An 11,878-nucleotide genomic window follows, 5' to 3' on the forward strand; every position below is an offset into this window, starting at 1 on the left:
AGCACTTCCTTAATCTTAAAAAAAAAAAAAACAAATGGCCAACAGAGGGGAACCATTATTTGCTACCAAACAGAGACAGATTCGGAAGAGTGTAAGAAGGAAAGCAGGATTCAGTTGGGGGCAAGAGGACAAACCCCCCCCTCCACACAAAAAAAAAATAAAAAAACCACACCACACACAAAATGCAACAAGACATTTAGATGGTAAGAACACATTATTTAATGTCTGTAGCCTTTACAAATATTCCTGAGCCCTGACACTTCCAGGGAGCCAAAAGACAGTGTGTTCCTTAGGTTAGGCATGATAAGATACAGACTCGGTAAACAGACTTCAGAGCTCTTGCAGAGACTTTATGTCATCACACATGCCTTCATAGGCATATTCTGTACCAATTACTTATGGCTTCAGAGTGAGATGGCTCAGCTAGGATCCAGGGTCAGAGGATCTGGCATGAAGCCAACAGCAGTCACTGCGAACTAGGAAGTACCGTGTGTGCAGCACTACAGAAGCAATTGGGGGAAGGTAGCAGCAGCAGGAGTTGGGGGTGGAGATAACTGGTGCTATTCAGTTCAATAAGGGAAGGGTTTCCTGTCCTGGACCACTACCAATATTTGCCGCAGAGACCAAAGGCTACACACAATTTACAGTGCCAAGAAATGAGCAGGAGCATCACAGCACGAGGGGGGCCATCTTCGCAGTGTACTAACGTGGCAGGAGTTCATGGGCAAATTAAACATTCTCTGTGTGACTAGAAAAAGCTGCACCACCTGTGCCCCTCGTAGCCCATTCCAGGACAGCCATAGTGCTCATCTATTCAGAAGGCAAATGGTGTTGCAAACGCACACTCCCCCTTAGATAGCAATGGTAAGCTCTAGCAAGGTCTCTTCAAGGCTTTAGTAGTGACAGTGTCACTTCCCTTTCCCAGATCTCTGCAAACTGGTCCTAAGGACACCCTTTCCCCTGAAAAATGCTTTAAAATAGCTCTGACATTCCACATTGCCCATCGGCTTGGTCCACGACTGACAGTGCTGCAAAGATGTGGTCAACGAGAGTCCAGCCTTAGAAATACGCTCAGGAGCCCTGAGGGGATGTCCTGTCCAAGATCTGCTGGGCGATGTGAGCAAGGGCAGGGAAGGCAGAGCTCTTGGGAAACTCCTGGATGAAATCTCTGCCTTCCTCCAAGCTCTGAGTGAGCTGGGGATCAAGGGGAACACACCCTGTGTGGGAGGGCAAAGGGAGAGAATGACTGTGAGACCACTGGGACAAGTTACAAAGATGAGAGTATACACATGCAAGTCGGAGAGACAGAAAGATGGGAGTGAGACACCCACATCAACCGAAAAAGAGAGAGAATAAGACAAGACCGACAGGACTGAGCATTATTAACCTCCTTACTGCTCAACTGCAAGACAATGTTCTAGACATGCGGCACCATACCAGACATTTTCTGGGTAGAAAGGAGCTATAAGTGCTTCTAGCACCACAATCAGCAGAGATTTACCCTGGCATCATTATCGAGACTATTGCTCCTTGGTTAGGGGGAGGAATAAATAATTAAGGAAGTTTAAATAAATTCCTCATTTCTCTCACAGGAGTTCTGCTGGACTCTCAGTGATGCTGCCTGTGTTTGCCGTTACCTGACGGCAGGCAACTAGGATCACTCCAAATCTCCCACCATATCCAAAACCAGACTGGACTGTCAGGTTCTCTGCCTCTGTTCTCTACTGGCCAGACATACAATGACCACATCCTTTTGGCAGCTCTATGATCCTCTCCCAAACCAGACTCTCTTCAGACCTCAACTGGAGATGCCTCTCCTTAGCTTGCAGTTTGATTTCTGGACCTCATTCCATGCTCCTTGTGGCACTGTGTTCTCACCACTCACCAACCATTTGTTCTTTTGATCTACCCCTCCCTTTAGGGAGGGCTCTGTATTCAAAAGGCATTCACCTAGGAATGGGACTCCAGCATGCCTGGCCAGCTCTTCACCACCCCCTTTGGAAAAGAGGTTTGTGCATTCCTGGAAGAGCAGAAAAAACAGCATTTAGTCACCACAAACTTCCCGAAGCAGAAGCTCTGCAGACCGCCGGGCATCAGAGATGGGCAACATGACTGTTTATCTGGATACATTTCATGCAGAGAATGATACCGTTATCTGAGCAAGCAACACTCATTTGCCTCTGGCAGCTGCTGATCCCTCCACTTCATGCACTTCCTCAAAGACATTCTTATCCTTCATCACCCACTAGGAAGACAAAAGAGATGCCTCTCCTGAACCTACAGCCAGCCAATGAAGGAGGGCAGGGTTCACAAAGTGGTCGCCTCCAGAGACCTACCACATTACCTTCATGGCATTCCCTGGTCTCTCAGCAGCCAAGGGACCACAGTAAAGAAAAGTCAATTCAAACCTAGGCCTCAAGCACAATGTAGCAGATTGAGGCAGGGGAGTGCTCAGCTGTGGGTCAGTTTTAAAGGGCTCACCAAACAGTGCGGGCAGACGAAACCACTCATGTTCTCTACAATCCCGATCACTTGCAATCCTGTCTTCTTACAGAACGTCAGCTCTCGCCTGACATCCCCTACAGAAACCGCCTGTGGGCACAGAGTCACGGGGTATCAGTGATAAAGGGCCAGCAAAATCAGAGAGGTGAATGTCTGTCTTTCTGCCCATTCATCCAGTGCTGCCAATCCTTGAGATTAAGGCAAGGTACACAGACACGGATTGGAGGGATGAAGGGAGTAGAAATGCTGAACTAATACCACAGAGAGACATTGAAACTCATACAGGGTCATGTAAACACAAACCTAAAGGCATAATGGAGTCGATAAAAAATTAGTTTGGCATGACCCAGGGCAGGGTGTGAAAACATCTGCCCCAGCAAGCATCACATACCTGTGGCGTCGTGACCAGGACTGCCCCAAGAGGCTTATATGGGCGAAGGGATTCTACCGTAGAGATGTGCTCATCCGAGGTCCCTGGAGGCGTATCCACAATGAGGAAGTCGAGATCTCCCCAGGTCACGTCGGAGATAAATTGCTTTATCAAAGCTGCCAAAACAAAATGGAGGAAAATCTTTGCTTTCAGTTGAGGTGTGGTCTGTAATCTCAACAGTGTGGTAGCATCAGTTGTTAGATATCAGATCCCCACATTGTGTGAACAGAGAGGTGCAAAAGAATAGACTTAAGTAGGAAGAGAAGCCCTGCATCAACAGAAGCAGTGGCAGTGCTATCTTCCCTCAGGGTCTCTATCCTGCCCTACAGGGAATGCATATAGGTGGCAAGGGGATAGTTCAGTCTCCAAGGCCATCGAGATTTTGTTCTGTGTGCCTACAACAGCGATCATTATAGACAACTGTTCAGAGAGCACAGGACAGATCTACCATCTCATTCCCCAGGGCTGATTTACACTACACAGTTAGATCAACATAAGGCAGCTTATGTCAACCTAATTTTCACACTACAGCCATGCTCCTGCAGATGCAAGAGCCCCACTACACCGACATAATAGCTTAACCTCCACGAGAGGCATAAGGCTTATGTCAGTGTAGTTAGGGCAACGCAGTGTCTCTGTAGACCAGGGGTCCCCAACGCAGTGCCTGCAGGTGCCATTGCGCCCGCCGGGGCGTCTAAGTGTGCCCACATACCAGCCGGCAGACGAGCATCTGCCGAAATGCTGCCCACAAGCATCATCATCCAGAGGCGTCGCTGCCGAAATGCCGCCCAAAATCAGTGGCATTTCGGCAGCGACGTCTCTGGCTGACACTGTTTGTCAGCAGTATTTTGGCGGTGACGCCTACTGACATTGCCGCTTGTCAGCGGCATTTCGGCAGATGCTCATCTGCCGCAACGATCCTCCGTGGCTCATTATCTGGTGCCTGCCAGACAAAAAACATTGGGTACCACTGTTGTAGACACTGCATCCCTTACATTGGCTGTCTTGTCAATTTCACGGCAGAAGCCATCCTCCTGGCAGAGAGTTGAGGTAAAAAGCCCAGGACGGCTTCGGACCCCAATCCCAGCTGGGAGCCAGGGGAAGAAGCCAGAAAGGGAATGGGAGCTTCAGATGATGACCAGGCCTAGACTGAAAGCAACAACTTAGAGGTCAAAGGCTACCTACATCTAGTCTGTTATCCAGCTCTAGTTCGCCTGCTCAAATGTGGCAAGAACTACAGACTGCAACCCATGCCTAAGCACAAGGGGATAATGAGCCATATGCAAGATGAGACCAGCCTGTAAATAAGGCAAGCAGGTGTTTCAATGAGTTTCATCTTTGCACGAGGTGCTCGTGCTGTAGGACAGTGGTCCCCAAACTGTGTGGTCTGCCCCTCCAAGCCGGGCCTGGAGCCCTGTTCCACCCCCAGCCACAGCTTCACTCTGCCCCCTGCTCTGCCCCCAGACCAGCTCTGGTCCCAGCTGCAGCTCCACCCTGCCCCCAGGCCAGTTCGACCTCTTGCCCCAGCTTTCTCCCCACGTCTCCCACCAAGTTCTGCCCCCAGCTCTGCTTCAGCCCAAGCTCCTTCACTGAGGATGGAAGCCTTGGCTGTGCAGTAATGGAGAGGGGACACAACAGGAAAAGTTTGGGCACCATTGCTGTAAGGTCACTACCAAGAGTAAAAGCATTCTGTACCATTTTTCTTGGGTCCTCTCCAAACCACAGCATCATCTGGCTTCTCCAGCAAGAAGCCAATCGACATGAGAGAGATGCTTTTGTCCTGGTCGACGAAGACAGGCACCCAGCCACTGTCACACTGGTGCACGCCTTTGCCCTGGACTTTGAGCATTTGAGGGATGCTGGGGCCACAAAGGTCCACATCCAGGATTCCCACCTGCCAGTGAATACGAGGAACCATTCAGACAATCCCTTACACTAAGACAGCACAAGAGGGCCACCACAGTGGCAAAACATAACTCTTCACTGATTTCTATAGCCCAGATATGGAAAGGATGGCTTAGAAGCCTACACCTCATATTTGAAATACACAGGAATCACATGTTCAAATCCCAGATGAGTTCACACAGCCTTTCCCCTTTCCAAGGGAGATCAGTGTGTTGTCACTGAACTTCTGGACAGAGATCTTTCAAATGAGACCTTAAAAATCATGGCCCATCTACTCTGCAGGACTTCAAAGAGCCTTTTGGGCATTTTGTTTGCCCTGTGTCCTCAGCCACAATTCCCTACTACCACTATTGTTGTGCTGAGTGGCTGTCCCTCACTTCTCCATAGGCAAAGCCCAATGTCTTCTCAGACCCCTAGAAACCTTTAGAGGGATTTTGCCTCCCCTTTCTTTTTCCTACTCATACTCATGCCCTATAACTCGGCATTGCCCACACAACAGCTGTCCTGAAACAGGACAGGTAAGACAAAAGGAAGCTTTGGAGAGCAATGACAGCAAAGGTCAAGGACCCAATCCTCATGGTCTCCATCCACACAGCAAGTGAGAATATCCCAGTAGCTTTTAACACAGAGCATAGTATACTAAAGCCTGCCAAGCCCAGGGCAGACATTACTTAGGAAAGGGAGGCAATATAGCCTAGCAATTCCACTGAGGTGTCAAGGAACCTGAGTTTTTTTGTTGTTTTTTTTAAATAGAATATCAGAGTTGGAAGGGACCTCAGGAGGCACCTAGTCCAACCCCCGGCTCAAAGCAGGACCAATCCCCAGACAGATTTTTGCTCCAGATCCCTAAAAGGCCCCCCTCAAGGACTGAACTCACAACCCTGGGTTTAGCAGGCCAATGCTCAAACAACTGAGCTATCTACTCCAGGTTCTTCCACTGTCTCATTGTGTGACTTTAGACAAGTCATTTCTCCACTCTGTGCCTATTTCCCTATTAGCATAAGGTGGACAATTATAATGAACAAGTTTTGCACAGCGCTTTCATAATATTTTGCATATATATAGTATCTTAATTGGTGGACCTTAAAGCTGGACATTGCAGCTTTTTTGGTCAAATAAATGCATAAAAATCAGAAATCTTATAGTAAAAATAACTTTTGCTCAATCTTAGCAGGATCTTAATGACTAAATAAAAAATGCTACAAGATGCTTAATGCCTAGATTATGAGCGTAAAACCCCAGACTAGAATCTTGGGTGCACATGGGGAAGGAGAATACACTCATGACTGCCACATGGAAGCTTGCTCACCTTCTTCCCAACATGCCGTAAAGCCAAAGCCAGCTCGGTGGAGATGGTGCTTTTTCCCACGCCTCCTTTTCCTGAGAGCACTAGAAGGATGTGTCCAACTCCAGCCAGGTTACCTCTCTCTGTGAAGGACAACAGAACAACGTTGAGGCATCCCTGCACCTCTACACAGCACCACGCTGCACTGAGGATGTATGAATAGCAATGCCATAGGCTGCCAGCTGAGTGAATCCTCACATTTCACAGCTAAGACATCATTCCCACTAAAAGAGCTATCACCATGTAACGTGCAGAAAAGACATTTTGGCTAAGGTGTTGCAGAGTGTTTAAAAATAGTGGGGCAACCTGAGTCAAAATGTGGTTGATTTTGAGTAGACAACTATCCACTACGAACACGACTGTGACTCATCAGCTCAACATACAGCCAGTGGATGGTAAAGACTTTAGCTCTGATTCAGCAAAGCACTTAAACTGACCTCAGTGGGACTTAAGCACATGCTTAAATGCTTTTGTCACTACTGCTCTGGGCCAGATTGCAATTTGGGACCTAGTGAAAAGCTCTGGGCCTTCCCTCTCCTCAGCCGTCCAGTCCCCTAGGAGTTTCCTCCTTTCTGTGCTATGTAGATCTGGTTTTTCTGGATGTGTTAGTGTCTTGTTTTAAATTTTCTTCAGTTTACTTGCTGCACAGTCTGTGTTTGCTCTGGTCTAAACAACTTCTGTATATGACTCATATACAGTGTGCTTTCAGTCCCCAGGGAAGGGCTATGAACACATTCTTCTGAGATTCTTTAAATGGAGTATAGCTAGAGGGCCTCAAGGGGTACTGGCAGAGGTGGGAGAAAATCTGAAATCTGTGATCTAAAGATCTGTCTAGAGACAAGAACTACACAGCTCTGAATGCAAGAAAAATTCAAAATCGAGATAAAACCCTTGAAAGCCCCAGCAGACCTGCATTAACACACTCATTTCACTACTTTAATGACACGGGGGGCAGGGGGATGGGGAGGATTACACCTTTGAACCATCATGAGACTGAAGTTCTGTATTGAGTCACAGCACAGATAAGTGGCAGTGCGAGATTCCTCACCAATGGAATTCAACTTTGACCCAAGGGGACCAGCTTTATGCATGAGGGAGGAGGAGGATGGGTATTGTTACAAGGTTCTGGAGCTCAGGGCAAATGACGCTGCCTCGTGGCAAATTAGGGACCTTGGTTAGTTTCTGAACTCACATGCTATATTTAGCAGAGGGCTGGAACTTGCTGTACCTCCAGGACCAAAGATCGCTGACAATTTTAAGGACCAATGTCTCACGAACCACCAGAAACAAAGCTTATACATCACAGGTTTTCAATAAACCCATCTTTCCAAAGGCAGATAAAATTCATCTCTGGGATCTTGTGTTCCAGCAAAGGCCTTTACTGCTAAAAATCAAATCTGGATTGTTATGTGGGAGCAGGGGAAAGAAGCAAGGGATCAATGAGAGTAACCTGATTTTACAGCAAGAGTGTCACCTAATTTTGCTTTAGGGATGTTTTGTTATGGATTGTTACTTTAAGTGTTTCATAAACAAAGTTAATATCAGCATCTCTGCTGTGATTTGCAAATCTGGCACAACTTCCTGAAGATTTTTTCTAAGGCCCTAATTATAGCTAAACCATCTCCATGAATCTTTACATCATCTGTACTTTTGCACTAGTGGGACCAGGTGTCCAATGGAGAACTCCCTCACCTGACTCAGAGATAACAGAGGACTATTTGAATTCCAATGGCTCCTCACATTCCTGAATGGTCAGTAACACATCCTGGAAACCCTAAGGACTCAGACATAAAGGTAAACACAATCCTTATTAAGTCCAGGATAAAACAGGAATAGCTAGGAATAGTTAACATTGAGTCATCAAGGAATTTTCCAAAGCTTCACATATCAAAGTGGGGTGTACCTCACACTGCTTCTGTTCCCTGAATCTGAACCATCAGAAGCAGCACCTGAGAGAAGATGTGGTCTCCTGCTTTGGAGGGGTTTTCCAGTGTTTCAGGGAATATAAAATAGCAATCAAGGAAGAGGAAGACTCCATTTTACTGAAGAACAAGCTGAGTGAGAAAAACAGACTTCATCTTGAGATGGAACCTGTTTTTACCATGGGAGAAGTAATCAGGAACTCAATCAAAGGTAAGTCATAGCACAGATCTCTGCTTTCTTTCTCCTTTGTAATGAAAGGAAGAAATTGCAAGACATTTCCATAGGTGTTTAATATCTAACATCCTTTTATGTAGGTTCTCTCTCCCCCATAATTTTTAAAACCTCTTTGGTTGTATACAGATTGATTGTCTGATTGTCATATTGTTGGGAAGCATATTAGGTAGCATTTACAAGGATAGCATTGTTATTGTCCTCTAGAAGGAGCCAAGGACGAGAGAAAGCAGTGAGTTCCAAAGATCCACAAAAGGACATAACTGCCATTTTAGGCACCTAAAGCTAACATGTGGGAGGACTCTGAGATCCTCAAACCCTCTATTCAGCTGCTGTCTAATCCCATAGGTGCCTACATCCCTCCTGGGGGACACACACAAACCCACTGCGGTCCTGACATTGCCAAGCTGCTCAGTGCCCTAGGTCATACTTAAGCCCTGTCAAAGCTGAATCCCCATTCTGGCACTTCGCGTGCAGAAGGTGGGGGCCCGCAAGGATTCTAAAAATTAATACTGGCCACTCCAGGCTTGCATTAAACTCCCAAGGTCACAACTTTTCTCTGACTTTGGATGGGTAGATGCTGCCACCACCCAAGTGCAAACCCCACTTTTTGAGAACCCAGAAAGGCACACTTGAGAATTCTTTCCTCTGGAGTATTCTCAAGCCCCCCTCGAGGAAGAGCTGAGAAAGAAAAACAAAGGAAATCAGAGGTTGCCACCGGCTAATTAAACAACAAAAATCCTAATCCTGTTCTTAAAAAAGGTAAATTTTATTAAAAACAAAAAGAAAGAAAATACATCTGGAACTTAGGCTATTGCTAGATTTTAAAAGAGCAAATATAATAATTAAGCATCAAGAATAGTTTTCTTGAGGTCCAGCTTAACGGTTACATGCAAAACAAAAGCATTTGGGGGTTAGCACAGACAAGTCCACAAGCCATAAAGAAATAAGAGAGATAAACCTAATCACATCTTCCTAGACATTTCCTGATCTACTTGCATATCTGGGGTTTCAAGTGAGTAGTTTCTAGGTATGATCTGATGATTTTTCATACCTGGCGCAAGCTTTTACAGCACAGTCCAGCCCTGTCCCTGCTCTCCAGGACACCCACCACAGACAGACAAAAGGGCAATCTTGTTTCAATTTTAAAAAGCTCTAGCCTTCTCATTAGCTCTTTTAGCCAAGTGTTCACTCACTTCTTTTTACCTATGCATGCAGTCAAACTTTTTAACCCTTTACAGATAAAGCAAGTAGAGAACAGCTACCAAGAGGGATTTAATAGCTAACTGGCTGTCCATAAAAGGGAGCTACCCCCTCCGCCCGTCCTTCCTTTATAGAATCATAGATTATTAGGGCTGGAAGGGACCTCAAGAAATCATCTTATCACAAGCCCCAATGGAATTCACAAGCTAGGTGCCCTTCCCTCCCATCTCACTTGCAGGGCCTGATCCAGCAGGCATTCTCTGAAGCCCTCAAACAAGAGACACGTGGGTAGCATGCAGGAGAATGCCCGATAACCCAGTGGTCAGGACTCTCACCTGGGAAATGGCAAGGACCTGAATTGGGATCACTCATATTCCAGGAAAGTGCCCATCTGCATGTGATGGAGTGTTCTGGGGCAGGTCTCCCAGTGCGACTCCTGTTGGAACTGGACCACTTTGTATGGATAATTAACTATTCACTGGGCCAGAAAGAGATTGATTCTACAACCTAGTGGTTAGGTCACGCACCCAGGATGTGGGAGTCCCAAATTTCAGTTCCTGCTCCAATGAATATTTAATGATTTATACAAAATGGAACAGTTCCAACCAGAGAGATTGAGAGAGACCCACCCCAAACCACACAGTAGCATGGGGGTCAATCCTCCCCAGGGATGGATACCTAAATCCGTCAGAACAGGGATTTGAAAATGGGTCCTCCACCTTCAAAGCGAGTGCCCTAACCTCTGGACTATTGGTTATAATAGGGCGACGATCAATCTCCATCTCTCATGCAAGTACACCTGAGCAAAACAGAGACAGGGGGCTGACCTGACTTAGAGCTTATCTATACTTGAAATGCTGCAGCGATGCAGCCATAACACTATATTGTAGACACTACCTTCACCAATGAAAGGGGTTCTCCCATCAGCGTATGTAATCCACTTCCTTTCTAGAGTACGCAATCCAGCATATGTAATCTATTTCTTCCGTCAACCTGTCTACATAGGAACTTAGGCTAGTTTAACTACGTCACTCAGGAATGTGGATTTTTGACACCCCTTGGGAATGTAGCTGGATCCTTCTAGATTTTCTAGTGTAGACTAGCCCTTAGGTGCCTAAGTCCAGGAGCAGGAAGACAGCTGTGAATCCCAAGTGGAGATCCGTGCCTCCCTCTGGACCAGAGTAGGTACCTATTGATGTTTTGTTTACATCCCACCCCTTTGCTTTGCATTTTTGATTGGTTTATTTATTCAGTTTCAAGTTTAGCATGCTAAGCCCCATTCTGTCAGTCCTAGTCTTAGGTGCCTAACTTTCCCCATAGCGAGGCACCTAACTCTGGGCTGAGGATTCCACTGGGCAACAGGACACCTAAAGGTTAGGTACTGCAATGCTCAATGTTGCAACATCTAAGCCCTTTTGTGGATTTAACCCCAAGTTGCGGGTCACAGGAGAAGAGAAAATGTAGCAGGAGTAGGACTGAGCTAGGTTATGTCACACCACAAATTCTTGGCAGTTTCATCATTTTCTGCAAAGTCCATGTGGTAGGGTTGAGAAAGATAGCCTTCCACATGGGAACTGGTGCTGTGCCGTTTTAGGTACTGTCTACACTACAAAAACCCACCAAACACCTACTGCGTTAGACTACGATATAATTGTCCCCAAGATACAGTTAGGCACAATCTGCTCTGAAAGGCTCAGTTGTAACTATACTGGGGACCAAACTCGCTGACACGGGGAAGCGCTGAACCCCGGCTGGGAGCCACCCCCCGTCCTAGCGTGGCCAAAGCCCCGCCCCACCCTTGGCTGGCGAAGGAGAGCACGGCAGGCTTGGTCAGTAGCGGCTCCGAGTCACGCATGCGGCCGCTGGGTGCCGCAGAGACACGGTCCAAGCAGCAGCTGTTCAGCGATGCCCCTTGCGTTGGGGGCGGCTCCCGAGAGCCCATCGCTCCCCGCGCATGGTGCCGGGCAGAGACCAGGGATCATCGTGAGCGGCTGAGCCTCGCAGTCCCCACGGCGCGGGGCTTTCCCAGCCTGGTGAGGCTCGTGCGCTCCGTCTCGGCACTGAGCTCCAGCAGCGAGGCGCTGGCAGCAGCTAGGGAGGGGGGTCGGGAAGCCGCCGCGGGAGCCCTCCCTACAATCCCCCGCAGAGTAACCTCGATCCTTCTGTCCCTGCTCTACTCACCCCCCACAGCCTCCATGCTGCCTCAAGCACTGCTCCTGCACTTCCGCCTGCCCCGGGGTCACGCGCAGAGGAGCGCCGCGGCCAATGGGAAGCCGAGTTCTGGTTGTAATCCCGCCCCTTGAACTAATTTTGGCCCCACCTGACCTAGTTGACTGACG

At 47.5% G+C, this 11,878-nt stretch overlaps 1 protein-coding gene across 2 annotated transcripts; it reads right to left on the minus strand.

Moving 5' to 3' along the window:
* Positions 1-201: 201 nt before the first annotated feature.
* On the minus strand, positions 202-11,813 carry NUBP2 (nucleotide binding protein 2). 2 transcript variants are annotated; one of them, XM_030545573.1, is made up of 7 exons: positions 11,721-11,813; positions 6,147-6,265; positions 4,628-4,826; positions 2,894-3,048; positions 2,482-2,592; positions 1,951-2,020; positions 202-1,217 (listed from the first exon to the last, which is right to left on the minus strand). In XM_030545573.1, the coding sequence occupies exons 1-7, from the start codon at positions 11,734-11,736 to the stop codon at positions 1,072-1,074; spliced, it is 816 nt and encodes a 271-aa protein (XP_030401433.1). In that variant the 5' UTR covers positions 11,737-11,813; the 3' UTR covers positions 202-1,071. The 2 variants fall into 2 exon arrangements, with proteins under 2 accessions (XP_030401433.1, XP_030401434.1); XM_030545574.1 differs by lacking the exon at positions 2,482-2,592.
* Between the last annotated feature and the right edge of the window lie 65 nt (positions 11,814-11,878).

This window comes from Gopherus evgoodei, unplaced genomic scaffold (genome assembly GCF_007399415.2).
Source record: "Gopherus evgoodei ecotype Sinaloan lineage unplaced genomic scaffold, rGopEvg1_v1.p scaffold_38_arrow_ctg1, whole genome shotgun sequence".
NCBI classification, from domain to species: domain Eukaryota; kingdom Metazoa; phylum Chordata; order Testudines; family Testudinidae; genus Gopherus; species Gopherus evgoodei.